This window comes from Vicugna pacos, chromosome 7 (assembly GCF_048564905.1).
Source record: "Vicugna pacos chromosome 7, VicPac4, whole genome shotgun sequence".
NCBI lineage: Eukaryota > Metazoa > Chordata > Mammalia > Artiodactyla > Camelidae > Vicugna > Vicugna pacos.
In genome coordinates this window covers 70,068,575-70,085,160 of record NC_132993.1, presented here as the reverse complement: position 1 = coordinate 70,085,160, position 16,586 = coordinate 70,068,575, and the positions used below count along the sequence as shown (strand labels likewise).

At 36.8% G+C, this 16,586-nt stretch overlaps 1 protein-coding gene across 2 annotated transcripts in view; it reads right to left on the bottom strand.

Annotated features, from left to right (window-relative positions):
* PCLO (piccolo presynaptic cytomatrix protein) overlaps positions 1-16,586 on the bottom strand; it is a 304,808-nt gene that overhangs the window by 28,387 nt on the left and 259,835 nt on the right. Inside the window, exons 19-20 of one of the 2 annotated variants that reach the window (XM_072965119.1) lie at positions 15,136-15,330; positions 13,769-13,951 (exon numbers count right to left, since the gene is read on the bottom strand). In XM_072965119.1, the coding sequence (XP_072821220.1) occupies positions 13,769-13,951; positions 15,136-15,330 (378 nt within the window). The remainder of the gene's footprint in view (positions 1-13,768; positions 13,952-15,135; positions 15,331-16,586) is intronic. The other variant, XM_072965118.1, reaches the window with a different exon arrangement.

The following is a 16,586-nucleotide window of genomic DNA, read 5'->3' as shown; positions in this document are numbered from 1 at the left end:
TATTATTATTTGTGGTTTGTTTGTACAGTAAGGCAATAATGACCTGGCAAACAAATAGGAGTTGTGGCTGTTTCCTGGAGGAAGGACTTTAGAAAGACTTGGGTAGATAGAAGTAACAGAGTACGTGAAAATTGCTTAAGTATTTTCCATATTCATAACCAATAATTTGTTTTCCCCTTGAGAAGTGAAGGTACAGAATAGAACAGATTATTTAGAACATGAGTGAAGATTCTGGGCTTGCCTGTAGCTCTACCAACTATCTCCAGCAGGATTTTTAAATTTGAAGAGATTTGTTCCCTCACAGGCATTTCCTGGTTGCCTATGACTGGGACTTGTTTTAAATACTCCATGAGTTTGAGTTTCTACATACAAGAACCCATATTCCTATAGAAGAGCTATGAAAAATTTGTGTTAGAAATTATGCAGTAAGAGGGTGGTAATTCAGTGGAATTCTGGATTAGAGAAAACTTGGGAGGAAATTTTGATGCAAAAGGAATGAAGAGAAGGCAAGCGTTTCCTCATCTTTTGTTGGGGGCTGGGGGTGGAGTGCCTCCAGGCAAATTTTTGAAATTGTCATTTGTTCTGCCTTGTCATCAGCTTAAGAGCAGGAGCTTAGATCAGATGGGTCAGTTTTGAATCCTGACTCTTGCTGAAGTAACTCTAGGAAGTCTCAGTTTCCGCATTTGAAAATAATGGGGCCAGTAATGCCTCCCTCATGGGCTGGGAGGATAAGAAGTGAGATAAAGCAGGAACCCAGTAATTCACTCTTCTTCGTCTTGTGATTTTATTTGCCACACACCCAACCTCTTCTTCAGGGCTTTATTGTCAGCGGCTCCTCCCCAGTGTCTTTGAGCACACCTAGCCCTTGACGATGAATTTGCCCTGATTCTCTTCCAATTTTAGATGTATTCTAGGCTGCAAAACTACTTAGAGTCTCTCTCCTCCATAAATACATCTCTGTTCAATCAGCAGTTTCTTAGGAAGTTGGATAGATTGACACTACTGGGTGAAGAGTTGATAATCATTTAATGACCCTAAATTATCATCATTTTTCTTAAGGAAATGTATAAAAACACCATGACTCTTTATCTGGTGGAGTTTTAACCAACACACCCAAATGAAGTGAAAAATATAGACCCTGTGCGGGAAAATCCTTTGGGGGCAGGAAATGCTCCACCAGATTAGCCAGGATGAAGTTTTGCAAAGGTTTTAGCTTTTCCTCACTTCTTCCCTTCCATTTCAGGACTAGCTGTTTCTCTAAAGCCACCAGACATTTTCATATCTATTGCAGTGATAAGAGGATTCCTTTGCCGGAATAGGGAAGTAAGGAGGAAAAGTTTAATAATTCGTAGTTATGTATCAGGTGTCCATACACTGGAACGAGCTAGTTAGAAAAAGGCCTGAATCCTATTAAATAGCTAGTCACCAATGAATTACAAGTAACCCACAGGACTAGCTTTACAGAAACAGAATAATAGTCATAAAATGTTTGTTTAATATTTTCTTCAACTTACAGAGAAGAAACCCAGATGATGTATCCTTTTTAAAAGGATAAGCTAAAAAAGGTACTAAATGACTATGACATAAAATTATGAACATATACAAAGTAGATTATACTGTATAATCAACCACATAATGAGTCAGGTAAGTCACCTAACTGTAAACAAAAAAAAAAAGCTGTCATACTTTTTTACTGGCATTATATAATCCAGCCAACTAGACTGTTAATATTTTTTAGTGTGATACTGAATGCAAGACTTAATTTCATCAATTGGAAGATCTCGATGTACTATTTTCAAAGGCAAGCCTTAATTAATAGACAGTAATTTAAAAATCAATTTATCTTCACTAATTTAAAACTTTTTCCCAGAGCAATCTCACAATATATCAAGATATCCACATTATAGAAATGATGTCTTATTATTCACATTTCAAAATACCCAATCTTTTCTTTTACAAACTTTGCTTTTACCTGATGCAATTTCTAGTTTTATTCTTCTTCTGGGAGGTTTGAGAAATGTGAACAGAATATAAAACAATATAATAATAGGAAAGGAACAAAGCTAGAAATAAACTTAAGGAAAGAGAGTTTTTTCTTATCATCTGGGGGAACAAAATCTCATTTGGAAAGACCGTGCAAGTGTTGTCAATATTTTAAATGCAAACAAGTAATACTTTATAAGAAATATTAAAAGAAAGAAACCTAAATATAGGGAACAGATGCATATTTTGGAATAAGTCTAAGTCTACCTTAACATCTTTGCAAGACAAAATTACATGTCAGGTTGACTCTAAAGAGGATTGGAGAGGTTGGGTAAATAATTCAAATGAATCTAGATTTTTGGCATTATCTCAGTGAAACATCTGGTGCATAACTGAATTTTATTCTTACCCTGGTATGTAAGTGTAGAGATAAGATAGATCTGACATGTGGTTAGTTTCTGAAAAGAAATTCAATGAAAATGAAGGGTGGATCTTCCCTGAAAGGACTATATCTACAGGGCATAAAATGAGATTAAAAACCCAGAAATGCAGAGGTTTTGATAAGCTGGTGCTAAGAGTCCAGGTATTTTAACAGTTCTTTTTCAGATGCTTGAAACAACACAGGTATTTACTAAACTCTTTTCACTGAATCAGTCCCCATATAAGAAACCATCAATTCTATTAAAATGAACTAAATTTGTACTATGCGAACTTTTTAACGAATGAAGTGATTTGAGGACTTAACATGAGAGGCTGGATCATGTGCAGTTTCAAGACATCTCACGATTTCAGTCAAATTCTTTAGTTTGCTCAAGTCCTTTTTATCACCACCTCCTTTCCACATGTACCTCTCATAATTTTCCTTTATGCTCTTTAAGGAAGCCCATTCAGACCACTCACTCTGGAACCCTGTGGTTTGGCTTTTTTCTCCCATCCTGAGCTCTAGCTGAGCCTGTTCTTTCCAATTTTGTTAGACCCTCCTCTGGCCCTGTCACTTTCTCACATCTAAATTACACTCATCTGGAAAGGCTCAGCTCAGACAGCACCTGCTTCATACATTCTCCTCATCTGCCCAGTCAGAGTGAACCCTTCTCTCCGGACTCTCACAGCACATGACTGTTGTATCTTTTCTGGCAATTGTCACTTTCTACCTTTAATTGTAGTCGTTACATTAATGTGGTTGTTGGAAGCAGAACCCATGTTTGCTCTGTGGTAGCCTTCTTAAAAGCTTCATCCTGTAACTATGCTGAAGCAGTATTTAATGAATCGATAGTAAAAATTAAAATAATGATAATTATAATATATTAGTAATTCTTTGCTTTATAAAACAACTCAAAACATCTGAGTGATTTAGTAGATTTTTCACTTTGTTATGCAGTTCTATGTTTCATACAAATCATAAATAGCTCAACAAAAACACTGCTATATAGCATGTTTAAACTCCATGTTCTTTATCAGTGAAACTTTGGGTAATCCAGTTTTTGTGGTAGCTTTTAAAATCAGAGATTCAACTTTAGTCTGTCATATACATATAGAAAAATGGGATCGCTCAACCAGATGTTTTGTTATCCCAATTTCCCCAAAACTGGTTTCAAAGAAATATTTAATGATAATACAAGAAACATGGGAGAGGATAGCTCTGTGAATTAAAAAAAAATTTATGGCAGACCATGAGTATTATACATACATTTTAAAACTGGAGGGACAAAATACAATGTACGGTAACATTCCATGGGAGCCACCAGAGGGCGCTAATACAGACACTAGGATCTGGGCTGATTGTACTTCTTGGTGTACAAACATGTGGTGAGTTCACTTCATAGTTCAGTATGCCTCTTCCTACCTTCTTGAAGAAAACAATATTTTAAAACATTGAAACTAAATTAGACTTTCCATAATTTTTTGATTTCAAAATTAACAAATTAAAAATATTCTACCTCTGCTTTATTCTTCCAACTTAAATCATAGTTTCAGAGATCATGTATTAATCACCTGTGTATTACATATGAAAATAGTTATTTTACATTAGAATTGAGATTCATTTAATGATAACAAATTTTGGAGCCATCTTCTTAGTGAGTTACGGGAGGGGATTTCTTTTTGAATTTTCATTTGTACTATCAAATACCAACTAGAAAAAAGAATGTATCATATAAACATACGATGTTAAGTCCACTCCTACAGAGACGGTCTCTGTATGCTACAGGAGTAAATACTAGCGCTTTGAATCGTTTTGTGACTCAGTTATCGACAGGCCATTTCAGGTGAACGAATTTTATCCTCTGCGAGGCAATTCAATCTATTTAAAATTATTCTTTGACCTCTTCATTTTCTGCGGCTGATAGATGGTTAGACATCATTTTGTCTTATTACTCCACTGTGGATAACCTTAATTAAACCTGGTAGTGTCTCTATGACTGCACATCTGTCTTCAATCAGTTTGCTCTGTTGGTTTTTCTCCCCCTCTGCTATATTTATACTTATAAACACGGAACTGTCACTGTATCTACCACACGATGGCAGCACCGTGCTCAAAGTCCCGGATCAGATTGTAGATGACTTTACAATTGTGGATTCATGGAAATTGAAAGCTGGTCAGGACTCTAGATAACCTGTTCCACAACCATCATCTTGCCTATAGAAAAACTAAGCAATGGAAAGTTTAAGTGACTTGTTTTAGATCACACAGTAATTAACAAAAGAAAGAATCAAAACTAAAAAGTGCTAATCCACTTTTCTATCACATCTAACTGTTTCAAATTAAGACTGAGAGGTCTCTGCCTACCTTAGAATTCAATGCTTGGAAGCCTTGCTGCCTTTGCTGTTCCATCATTGGCTTTATATCCTGGGTCCAGGTCAAAGCTATTTCCAAATACTTCAGGAGTAATTTATTATGTAGGTAGCCTGGAATTTCCCAAAGTATTTGGTTGATGGAGTGTTATCTTCATAGATAAAATGCATAGGATTTTAGGTTCAACAGTTGGAAATTAAGAGAAATCAATCACTAATTATTTTGCTTATTCCAGCAGTATAATGATGGAACTGAAAATAACCACCTATTTTAGAAATCATGTATTTATAGCATGCATTTTTAAAAATTGTTGTTCTTTAGCTAGCTTTAACTTTACCTTAGCTGGTATTTATTTACTTTGGTGAATTTTTCTACTTCCTCTCCTTTACCTTTCACTCTTTTTTATTTATCTACCCATCTGTTATTATTATTGTTTTTTGTTGTTATTTTTACTGAAGAAATTTGCCGTTTTATCTCATTTGTTGATTTGATTTGAATGTAGACCTGAAAATGTAAGACTTTAATTTCCACTTTTACAAGCATTATTGGTAGGTTTTCCTTTGAATTATGACCAGTAACATTTTTATGTTTTCTACTACCATCCAGGGGTATTAATTTAAAAGATGTTGCTTCTTACAAGGATTTTAGAAATTTAATATATTTATTCCTGAATTTACTTCAGGATATTCATTATCCAATTTAGAAGAATTCAAAAGAAACATGACACTAGAAAAATGGTATCGATAGCTTCAGTACATCTATTTGTAGGAGTGTTGACACATCCCCAAATTACAAGTTTTCACAAATAAAAGTACTGAAAACAGGCAACTCTGATTTCTGCATCAGTCATTTGTAAACCCTTGGGTGGGGGCAGTGGAAGGAAGATGTCACTAAAGTTTTTGTAAAAGAAAAATTATTGGTGATTATGTTACATCCCTCCCAGGGCCATTGAGGATGAAATTAGCACTAACACCAGGCTTGGCCAATTAGAAAAAATATATATATGTGTGTGTGTGTATATATATGCATATATATATAAATCAGAAAGTTATAACAAACCATGAGAAATGGAATATTGTGCTGTCCTTTTTCCTTACAAAAATCAAAATACATCCTCTAAGATATTCCACACTATTCACATAGTAGCTTCTTTCAGAGAGGGAGATGGAAATATGATGCCTCTGTTTCCTATGTCTCAGGAAGGGCGGTAAAGCCGCTAATCATGTTCATTCACACTCTTCCACCCTGGGCTTATGACTGATTTTTTCAAGACATTGTAAAGATCGATTCAATCTGTTTTTAGCTAATGCATCACTATTCTGCAGGTGTTGCCCATACTCACTAATCATTTACTCTCCTGCTTTACAGGAGTATTATTTTTCATATCATTCAAACGTAGTCAATGGTCATAAAACAAAAGAGGAGTCTGGACAATTATTTTACAAGCATATATCCAGTCTCATGGAATCTAACTTCTCTAGTTAATTTCATTTATATTTCTACCTTCTCCAAATACCTCTTTCTCACATACTTTCTCTCCTCCTGTAGTTGGTTATATTCCAGTGGACTGTGAAGATTATGAGAGAACAAGACCAGATAAATATAAATAAATAAAAATATAATTAATTCTACTTCCAGGTATTTCTAAACGTGCTGATGTTTGGTTGCATATAAACTTAAGTCAATGACTAATTGCTACTTTCTTTCTCAATTTCAGTTGAAGATAGACAAAAATTAGGCTTTTGTCATTCTGCATAATTCTTACTGCATATTTTAATTGGTTATTCAGTAAATATTACTAGGATGGGAGATTCATGGGGACAGTGGTTTTTTTTTTATTGTAGTATCACTAACACTGTGAGGAGTTTCTGGAACATAACAGACATTGAGAAAAAAATAAATGTGTGTATGAATGTGAATAAATGATGAACAACTAATATGGGAAATTCAGATATTTTCTATAAATGATAAATATATATTTCCAGAATTCCCTTTTTAGCTTTAATTATTTAAAAACACACTAAATTATATACTTAAAAATTAAGGAGCAAGGATTAAGTAAGAAGTAAGAAACTTTTCCTCAAATTTAAATCAAAGGGATAATCTTCAGTGTTTCTATTGTTATTTATGCCAACAATTAATTTGCAAAATATAGGGCCAGTAACATACATAACACAATAGAAGATAAAAGAAACAAATAACTTAGAAACAATTATTTTTCTAATAAATTTTATCATCAAAATAAGAACACAAATAAAATGTACTCTACCTCTATAATACTCCCTCTCACGCCACCTGAGTTTAGGAACAACTTGATTAAAGTTGACAGACAACTTACCAGTCAAACTTCAAAAGTAAGTAATGAATATGGACATATATCATAATTTAATCTAAATCATGCCCAATAAAATATTTAAAATAAGAATATAAAATGAAAAATTGTCATGTATCAAGTTTAAATTATAAATTAACATTAAATAAGAAAGGAAAGAAGGAATTCTGAAATATAACATACGAGATATAAGGCATAGAAAATATGATGATTATATCTTGGAAGAAACTTTTAATTCTCCAATGTCTTTGACTATTGGAAAAATTATGATTGTGCACAGGTTTAGATCAGTGGCTCTTCAACATTTTGGTTTCAAGACCCCTTTTACAGTCTTAAACGTTCCTGAATTCCTCAAAGAATTTTGTTTTATGTGAGTTTTATCTATCAATATTTATAATATTCAAAATTAAGAAAAATTTAACATAAACAATGGACAAATGCATATTCCATAAACCATCAAAGCAATGATGTCATACCACCTCATGGCAACCCAGGAAATGTCCACTGCACTTTTACATAATAAAAGTGAAAATGCAAATAACATCTTACTATTCTTGAGAATTTTTCGACCTTGTAGAGCCCTGAAAGGGTCTCGGAGACCCTCAGGGATCAATGGACACACTGAGAATTACTGGCCTAGAGCTACAGTAACGCAAATGAAGGATGAACTGTGAAGATGAGGAAAAAACAATTAGCACTATTTTTTTTGACACTCATCATAAACCAGTGTATACATGACAATCATTGTATGGTGTCTTTTATTTTTAAATTTTATTGTATTATTAATACTTTTTTAACGGAGGTGCTGGGATTGAACCCAGGACTTCTTGCATGCTAAATAAGCATGTGCTTCACCACTGAGCTACTCCCTCTCCCTTATTTTTTTTTTATATTAAAGATAAAATCAAGTTGTTCTAATGCCTTACTTGAAAAGACTTACTATTATTGAAATCATCATTCTTTTAATTTCACTAAGCTTCTTCAGAACGTGTTTCACCCAGAACGTCACAATTCCTCTAGAAGTGTAAGATCTGAGCCAAATAATACATGTATCATAAAAACTTGCTTGTCTGTTCTATTTTTGCTTTAAATCAAACCACTTTATGTCACACAGAAACTCAGAGTAAATAATGAAATTTGGCAGGCATAAAATAATGCAAATTCTTCCAAAAATGGGGTTTTTCTACATAAAGTGTTTTCAGTTTTCTTGTATGTTAATAGTTGGACTGAGCCAAAACAGTTATTTACTTTAAGAAATATCAACAGCAATGAGACTACTTTACAACAAACTGAAACTAAGAATATATAGAAAGAAATTTGAATTGTAAAAAGTACATTTTCTATCTCTTTCTCTATAGATTCCAACCTCATTTGACATAAACAGTCAGATAAAAATATAGGAAGACCTAGAGAACTTAAAATGGTGTGGTTTTGAGTTTGAAATGTCTTAATGAGGAAAAGTAGATGTTGCTTCTGAATTCTTTTAAGAATAAACAGAGCAGAAATTTTATTCCATTGTCTTTCTTATGTTTAAAATAGGGACCTATTCTCCTGACTTTCATCAAGCATCTTTTTCTGAAAAATTTATCTGTTCTTGTTTGATGTGTAATATTAATATTTTGATTAGTTTCTGTTCAAATTATCATTAAATTTTATCTTTCAGTATTTTAAAACATACTGAGGTTATAAATTCTATCTACATTATTCCTATTTCTGCATCTAAAAAACTCAATGCTCCAATCAATATATTTCTGACATAGTATGTTTTCATTTAAAATCCTAAAGTGTTTTTTGGCACCTCAACGATTAAAACACGTATTTATACATTCAACAAAGTAATGAAATTTAAAAAAGGCGATTTTTCAGAGTCTGGCTCATTACACATAAAGATTCCTTTCACTTCATCCTCCTTTCCCCCCAAAGATTATCTTACACAACAGCGAATGGGTGAAATAGCATGATTTTACATAATATAATACATTTGGGTGGAAGTGGGAAAAAATCAAGTAATTCATGGGTAGATATCTGGACTTAGGCCACACTGGGAAGTAGCCAGACAGTGCCTTTGGCTTCCCTCCTCCTCTCCTCGGGGAGCATTTCCCCTGGTTCCGTGGCCCCTCCCACCCAGGTGACAACTCCCCAGCCCCCAGCTCAGACTGTGCCCTCCGCCCTGGGTCCTGCACCACGTCCCTTCTCATGTGTCCTTCCTCCATCGGTATTTACTTGCCTGTCTCATTTCCTCAGGGACCTGCTCTCTGCTGGGAATTTGACAAATTAACTTTTTGAAAATAAATTTGCTCAAACCCAAAGTAAAATGACTTACATTTAAAAAAGGAAGTTTACCTTTGTTAAAGTCTAGACATGCCCTAAATAGCACTTAAGGGATTCTGGCATGTTAAAAATGAGGCCTTTCCCTTCCTGGATCATGGTTTTTTAATTTTTTATTTTGGCGGGGGGAGGGAGGGAGGTAGTTAGGTTTATTTATTTAATTTTTTAGAGAAGGTACTGGGGATTGAACTCAGGACCTCATGCACTCTACCACTTGAGCTATCCCCTCCCCCATCAGGTCATGTATTAATCATCCCACCCAATTAGATAGGCCCATAGCTACATCATGTGACTAAGGCAGAGCACTACTGAAGCCAAGTCTGATAGGTAGATAGAGCCAGTCTTGCTATTCAGGTCAGATGAAATGAACACACAAGTCCCCAGCATGAACCAGAAATACCTTATGTGGATGGCTTAGTGCAGACTCAAAAAGAACAAAAGTCCCCGTTGATGGTAGATCAGTGAACTCCCCTTTGAGAATGAAGGTCCAGAAACAAGAGACAGTGTCCTGCGGTCAGAGCTGTACATTTATGATCTGTGACTCTGCATGTGAAGCAGAGAGATTTCTGGCAATGAATGTTAAATGACTACGGAAACGTCTGAAAATGCATACTCAAATCATTCTAAGAAAATATGGAAACTCTTAAAAAAAAAAACTTGAGCAGAATATTTTGATTTTCACAGACAGCAAAGAAAGAAAACCCTTGTCCCCAGAGAAACAGGCATATATCTTTGAAAGCAAAAATCCAATTTGATCTTCTTAGGCTTTTGTTGGATATTGGCTATTTTCACATCATTAGTTTGTTTTCTTTTTATTTTAAACTATCCCAAAGTCTCATTTGTAAAGTTTTCTTTACAACGAACACACTGAAATGAGGAATGTAAAAGTCTGTTTTTATTAACTTCTGACATATGTTATAGATGACTTCACCCCCAAATGAACTCATTTCTTCTGATTTCTCCTTTACTTCCTTTTTGGACCCTCTCCTTTTCAGAAACAGAGAACGCTAAATTCCTTTTGACCGAAATGGACCATTTATTTCCGGTCAGCAGAGATTGGGACACTGACCAGCTGCTGCCTTTGGAACCAACAGTTCTCCCCACGTCCAGTGCCCGCCCTGCTTCCCAACCCAGCCACCCACTGCCACTTGCCCAAGAGAGCAGCTGCCACAGAGAGATGGCTCAGTCAGAGTTCACCACGGGAAGATGGATAGGAAACTCTTCTTTGACAGGGGCGGCAAAGGAGCCTTACTGAAACTGGAGTTTCCAGCAGCTGTGGAATTACATGGAATTCCAACAGTGGAAGTAGCTTCAGGCTTTCCCTACAGTTCCAGCCACAACAAGGCAACCTCAGTCATAGTTCCTGCACACAACTCAGCCAGTGGTTCACTGTCCCAGCTCACCTCTCCAAAGCTGTCCCCGCAGCTCCTATCCTATTGCCCGGGGTGGAGGGCTATTTCTTCCCATCCTGCATTCGTGTTTCTAAACTTAAAACTCACCTAAAATCTTAGCATATAACAAAAATAGCTGAGCAATTTCAAAATGCACTTAAAATGGAATATCTTCAATTATCAACTAAATTAATTTTTAAGGTTTAAAAAAGACTTCAATTTGTTTTAGCTTTGGTATGGTTTTTTAAAAAACAACCTATTTTTAAAACTCTCTTCCCTGGTTGGTTTTACCGTCTCCAATGGCCGGACCTGTATTCAACTAAACCAACTGGCCTGGAAAAAAAGCATTTCCGGGGATTTCTAAATACCAACAGAGGGTTGTTTAGGTATCAGGATGGTCTGGCACAATCTGTCTAATCCTTCCCCTCAGGTTTCCTAGCATGCAACTAAACCCCGGAGGGAGACAAAAAGTTTCCTCTGGGTCACTCCGTAATTCTTGCTTGACCCATATTTTATGCTACTTCAAGCAGAAATCTGCTGAGAGGCTCACACAGGAAAAATATGAAAAGCTCTTCAGGGACAATTTCGTCACTCTTGAGAGAAATGACTACAGACGCACACACAGCTCCTCGGCAGAGCCCGCACGCTGCCGCACTGGGCTGGTGCAGCGACTGGGGTTTTATTTCCTTGGCTTGTGGCAGCTTAATTATCAGCCTTCAGAAAAGAGGATCAAGTAGGTAAAGTGAGCATACGTTGCATTTTGCCATCATTTCCAGCAACCTCTCATCATTAATAAGGACCCACATGTAAATAGCAAAGAAGCAAATGACAATTGTTTTCAGTGAAACCAGGAGAGTTTGATTTCAAAGGCGCCAAGGTACTTAAAAGGCAAAGGCTTAGACTCAGGAAGAAGACATGGGTTATAGTGCAATTCTGACTGCTAGCTGCGTGTTCCTCATCAGCCGTGCTGGCCCTCTGACTCCACGGCTCACTCAAAACAGAAGTAAGAATATCTGCAACCAATCCTTCATCCACTGGGCGTGATCGAATGAGAAAATGGGTCACGGACATTTTGCACAATGTGAAGAACTATTCTAAACGGATGAGAATATCCACTCGAGCGTCATTCAAAGAAAGGGAACTGAAAACGTTTCGCCGCAAATTTTAAGACCCACATCGAGGAAAAACTCAGACAAAATAGCATAAAGTAATACTTAAATCATGATAATTAAAAGTAGAGTGAAATAGGGAAGCATTTGAATACTGTGACATTTATAATTATAGAACATTTGAAGTAAGAAAATGAGTAACATTAAGAAATCAACTGAACTTATTTGATGGGAGAAAAGGTGAGAGGCGGAATTTTAAGTACTCTTGGAAAGTACTCCTGGGGCTAACTAGAAAAGGGAAGTTGTGCTTTGCTGGTCATCTGTAAACTGGGCTGAGTAAATGCATAATCAGAATTATCCTAATATTTAAGCTAATTGTTTCCTTAATTGCCTGCGAATTCAAGACACATCACAGTGGTTTGCACTCTGTACTGTCACGTACATCTTGCATTCCTCTCAAATATCGGATTAGTTGGGACAAGAGCATAGTAAATTTTTACATTTTCTGAGAATAAAGAGGAACGCAATAGGAAAGCACGAGGCTTCACTTTGAGTCTTGTGGAAAGAACAGAATCATAAAGTCAAGTGTTTCAGGACTGGAAGGGACTTACAGGGGCAAACACTGCTATCTTTAGTTTTTTAATCTTTCTTTGATATAGGTTTCTGAAATTGAAATGGAGATACTTTCATAATCACCCTGGTTTGATCCCTGTCACTGGCAGTGAGTGACCCTCTTTCTTGGGGAAAACATCACAAATGTTGGGGTCAGGTTAGGGACAGATATTAACTTGCTTTCCTTTCTGAACACAGCTATGGAATCAAGTCTAGATGCATGTCCAGAGCCAAGCTCAGAGGATTTGTCTTCCTCTATCCAGGAACCTGAGAAGATTGCGAAGTAGATCAGACGCAGGAGAAAGAAACAGTGGAGGCATTGCCTAGAGTAGCCCAACCCCGTTATTTCTTTCCACATTTCTGTAAGCTCTGGTGCTTTCATTTGGTGATAATTTCCCATCTACCTTATGATGTTTCAGACATGAAACTTTGTCCTGCAACCAAACGTTCTATCATTACAGCTCTCACTAGCAATGGAACAGTAACTATATATTCTCTATTGCAAGGGATCAAATGAGAAAGCAAAAACTGACACAATCATTTTAAGCTGCATTATATAACAATGGCTCAGAACCCAGCAGTTTATGAATGAAATAAAGATACTTTATTTATTACACAGGCACTTGGATATTCACATGCCCAACACATCTGATACACTTGACAGCTACGGAAACATGAGTGGAAAAGGACTGTTTGTAGGATCAAGAGAGAACTTTCACCATGTAAAGGTGAACGAGTGCATTAACAATTTTTTCCCCTTTACTTTCCTCTAAGAAGTTCAAAAATCCACTGAATTTTTAAAAAGTTACACTTGAAATAATATTTGACAAAACTGATCTACATTCCAACTGGTATGCTAACTCGAATTGTGAGCAGTTTAAACTTTTATCACAATGCAACATATTGATAGTCATGCTTGAACAGATTAGGTTAGTAGCATGCATTCCATTCTGCAATATGAATACTGTTAATCTATTTCCCAACAAAAGTCAAAAGATTCCCAGTGCATAGAAAAATACAAATCACTGTAGTCAATATATTATGGGACCGATCTTGGGACTTAACACGATGATGATGAAGTCCTGAAATGCCATGCCCACAAAAGCACATTAAAAAGTGGATAAACACATTGCATCAGACAATTGCTAAAAATTAAAAGATGAGGGCTTTAAATTTGGGGGATGTTCTTGCTGTGTGCTTTGAATAGCGCCTTTCTGCTCACCTCCTTCTGGCTTGACTGGTCCATCAGACATCACCTTCCTGAGGGCTAGCTGGCTTTGGTCTTGGTTGCCATTGGCTGGTGGAGGCAGATTATCAGACTGAGTTCTTTGAATGGGGAGGACTCCTGCTATGCTGTGTCTGTGCTGCTTCCTGGCATGATTAGACTGACCGCTTTTATGTGCTGCTGTGGCAGTGTGGGTGAAATGGAAACCCAGAGTATGTATCCTCAGATGGAACCAGCTTGAATGTTAGTCATGCAAACAGAAGTGCTCTTTCGCTCTCTGGAAATAAGTTGTGTTTTCAAATGCCAAAATGACACTGCATGCACAGCACTACAGGGGGTTAAAACTGGCTGTTTCTTTGGAAATGACGACTTTGGGAGATGGGGAGAAGATGAATCTGTCTCCGTTGTTTGACTAATTCTTCTTGGCACCTTCATTTTTAAAGTCTCTGTACTTACTAAGTTTTTATATAATGCCATCCATTGAAATTACAGCAGTTAAGATGGGTGAATTGGTACGCTTTAACTGGTATCTTGACTTTCAAAGGATTTCCAGTGGTTAGAAAAAAATAACCCTATAAATTCTCTGGTATCCTATGCAGAGTGTGATCCAACAGAATGGACCCACCTATGCTCCTTGATGAAGTTACACTGCCTCATCGCCTCTGCTTAGACATATATTAAGACTACATACTTCTTTGTGACGATAAGCAGCATGATTGTCTTCACTGATTTTTTTTTTTCTGCAGAAGACTAGATAGTTTCTCACATGGAGAGCTACATCATTTCAGATGCATAATTCATTAAAGTTTTTAAGCTGGAAATGGCTTTTCCATTTCCCTTAGGTTCTAGAACTTGACTGTTGGTCACATTACTCTTCTGCCTAAAATTCCTCAGCGTTTCTAGAGGCGAGACTCTCATTGCTAATCTTCTCTAAATGCTCATGTGTGTGCTTTTCTTTTTTTGTTTTTTCAGTGTAATGCCTGGAAAATCGGCAGCGATTTGTGCTTATCATCATTCCCAGATTCGAAAGGATTTTTAAGCGCACATAAAAAGGACACACAACATGGCTTTGCCTGCAAACATCACAGACACAGCTACCGAATACTATGAGCCAGGTTGGATGGAGAGTAGAGACAACGGAGAAACAGCCAGTTTCATTTCGGTCTACGTGAATTGGGAAAAAAAAAATCTACATGAGAAAGAGCATATGTCTGTATTGATAGTGTTTTTACACAGACAAAAGGACAGGGAACAGAGTGAGCAGGGTATGCCCCAAACAAAGCAAACGGAGGAGGACAGCGGGAAGGAAGGGCAACAGATGAACACTAAGCTGCCATGCTGAGGAATTTATTTGCGTCTTTTACTTGGTTGAAGGCGGAGCTGTTGCACGGCGGCTTCGGCAGCGGCTATGGCAGCCCCCGCGTCTTCCAGGTGGGTCTGAGTGACGCTGGTTTTGCTTTGACTGCGGGATGGTCCGTGAGAGCGGAGATGACCTTCAGATGAGGATTTCGAGCTACCGGGGCTACTATGGGATTTCTCAATGGTGGGAACCTGCATGTCTGGTTACAAAAGGGTAAAACACGAGTTAAAGTTGCTCCGGCATTCCTCCTGTCAAGCTTGGTCTCACATAATTTGAAACTGTCTTAGATTTATGTTAATTCGATGTTAATTCGGTTTCTTTTTTGGCTCCTTGATGCAACTGCCCGCCATACAGCAATGTGGTGAAACATTTGGGAGACAATTTTGGGGAGGAAAGGCAAGAAGATGATAATCTTGAGAAGAGATGTCTGAGAAGAGGAATACACTTGGAGTATCCGCATGTAAATGAATGTATCAACTTACAGTTTCACCAGGCAACTCTGCTAATTCTAGTACGGACCAGGCAAGAAACAGGAGGTGGACCCTGCCGCGGAGGAGTTTTAAGTAAAAATGGAGTGAATTCCTGGAGGAAGGGGTATGAGTCATTAGGATATATGCAAGTGGAGACTGCATTATCATCATCTCAGGTGATTTTAGAGAATGTATATGTAGATCACACATTTACTACGGTAGTCATAGAGACAGAGGTTTTTATACCAAGGATGTTCCAGAATGTAAATCAGGGTAGAGTCGATCTGGCTCAGGGGAATCCATAAATGATCTGTAAAACCCATAACTAATCGAGAGCGCTTATTGTAGTCAGCTGTTTATCCTATCAACTCAGTGGCCTCCTGGACACGACCTCAGTTGTCCATCTCCTAGAAGACTTGCGTTTCCGATCCAAACTGCAAAGAACCACTTCTAATCTGATGTACTTCCCGAAAAGAGGTGAAAAGGAAGTGATGCTCAGGCCCAATATAAAAATTTATATTTAATACTTGTGAATAGTTTAGCATATCCTGGAAAGATACTACATAGTTACCTTGTGGAGGCAGTAACTCGGTTTATGAGGAAGATTGTAGGGTAACTGGTTAATGAATCTCCCAAAGGAAAAGCTTATTTCCATGGAAATGGGGTGCATCTTGCCAAACACAATGAATGATATCGCAATTTAAAAAATAATAGTTAAAAAAAATTAGAATTAGTTTGAATCCAACATTTAGGAAAGGTTTAAATTTCAGCATACCAACTGTCTTGATGACAGGAGGAGAATGTTTTTGATATAAATAAAAAGCAGAACACGAAACTGTCCATATATTACATACATAATTTATGAGTAAGACTATATCAGTGAAAAAACAGGGATTTAGACATTAGAAGAGATATACATATGTGGTAATGATGATTATGTCTAGTCAATGAACTACTGAAGATTTTTATGTTTTCTTTATGAAAT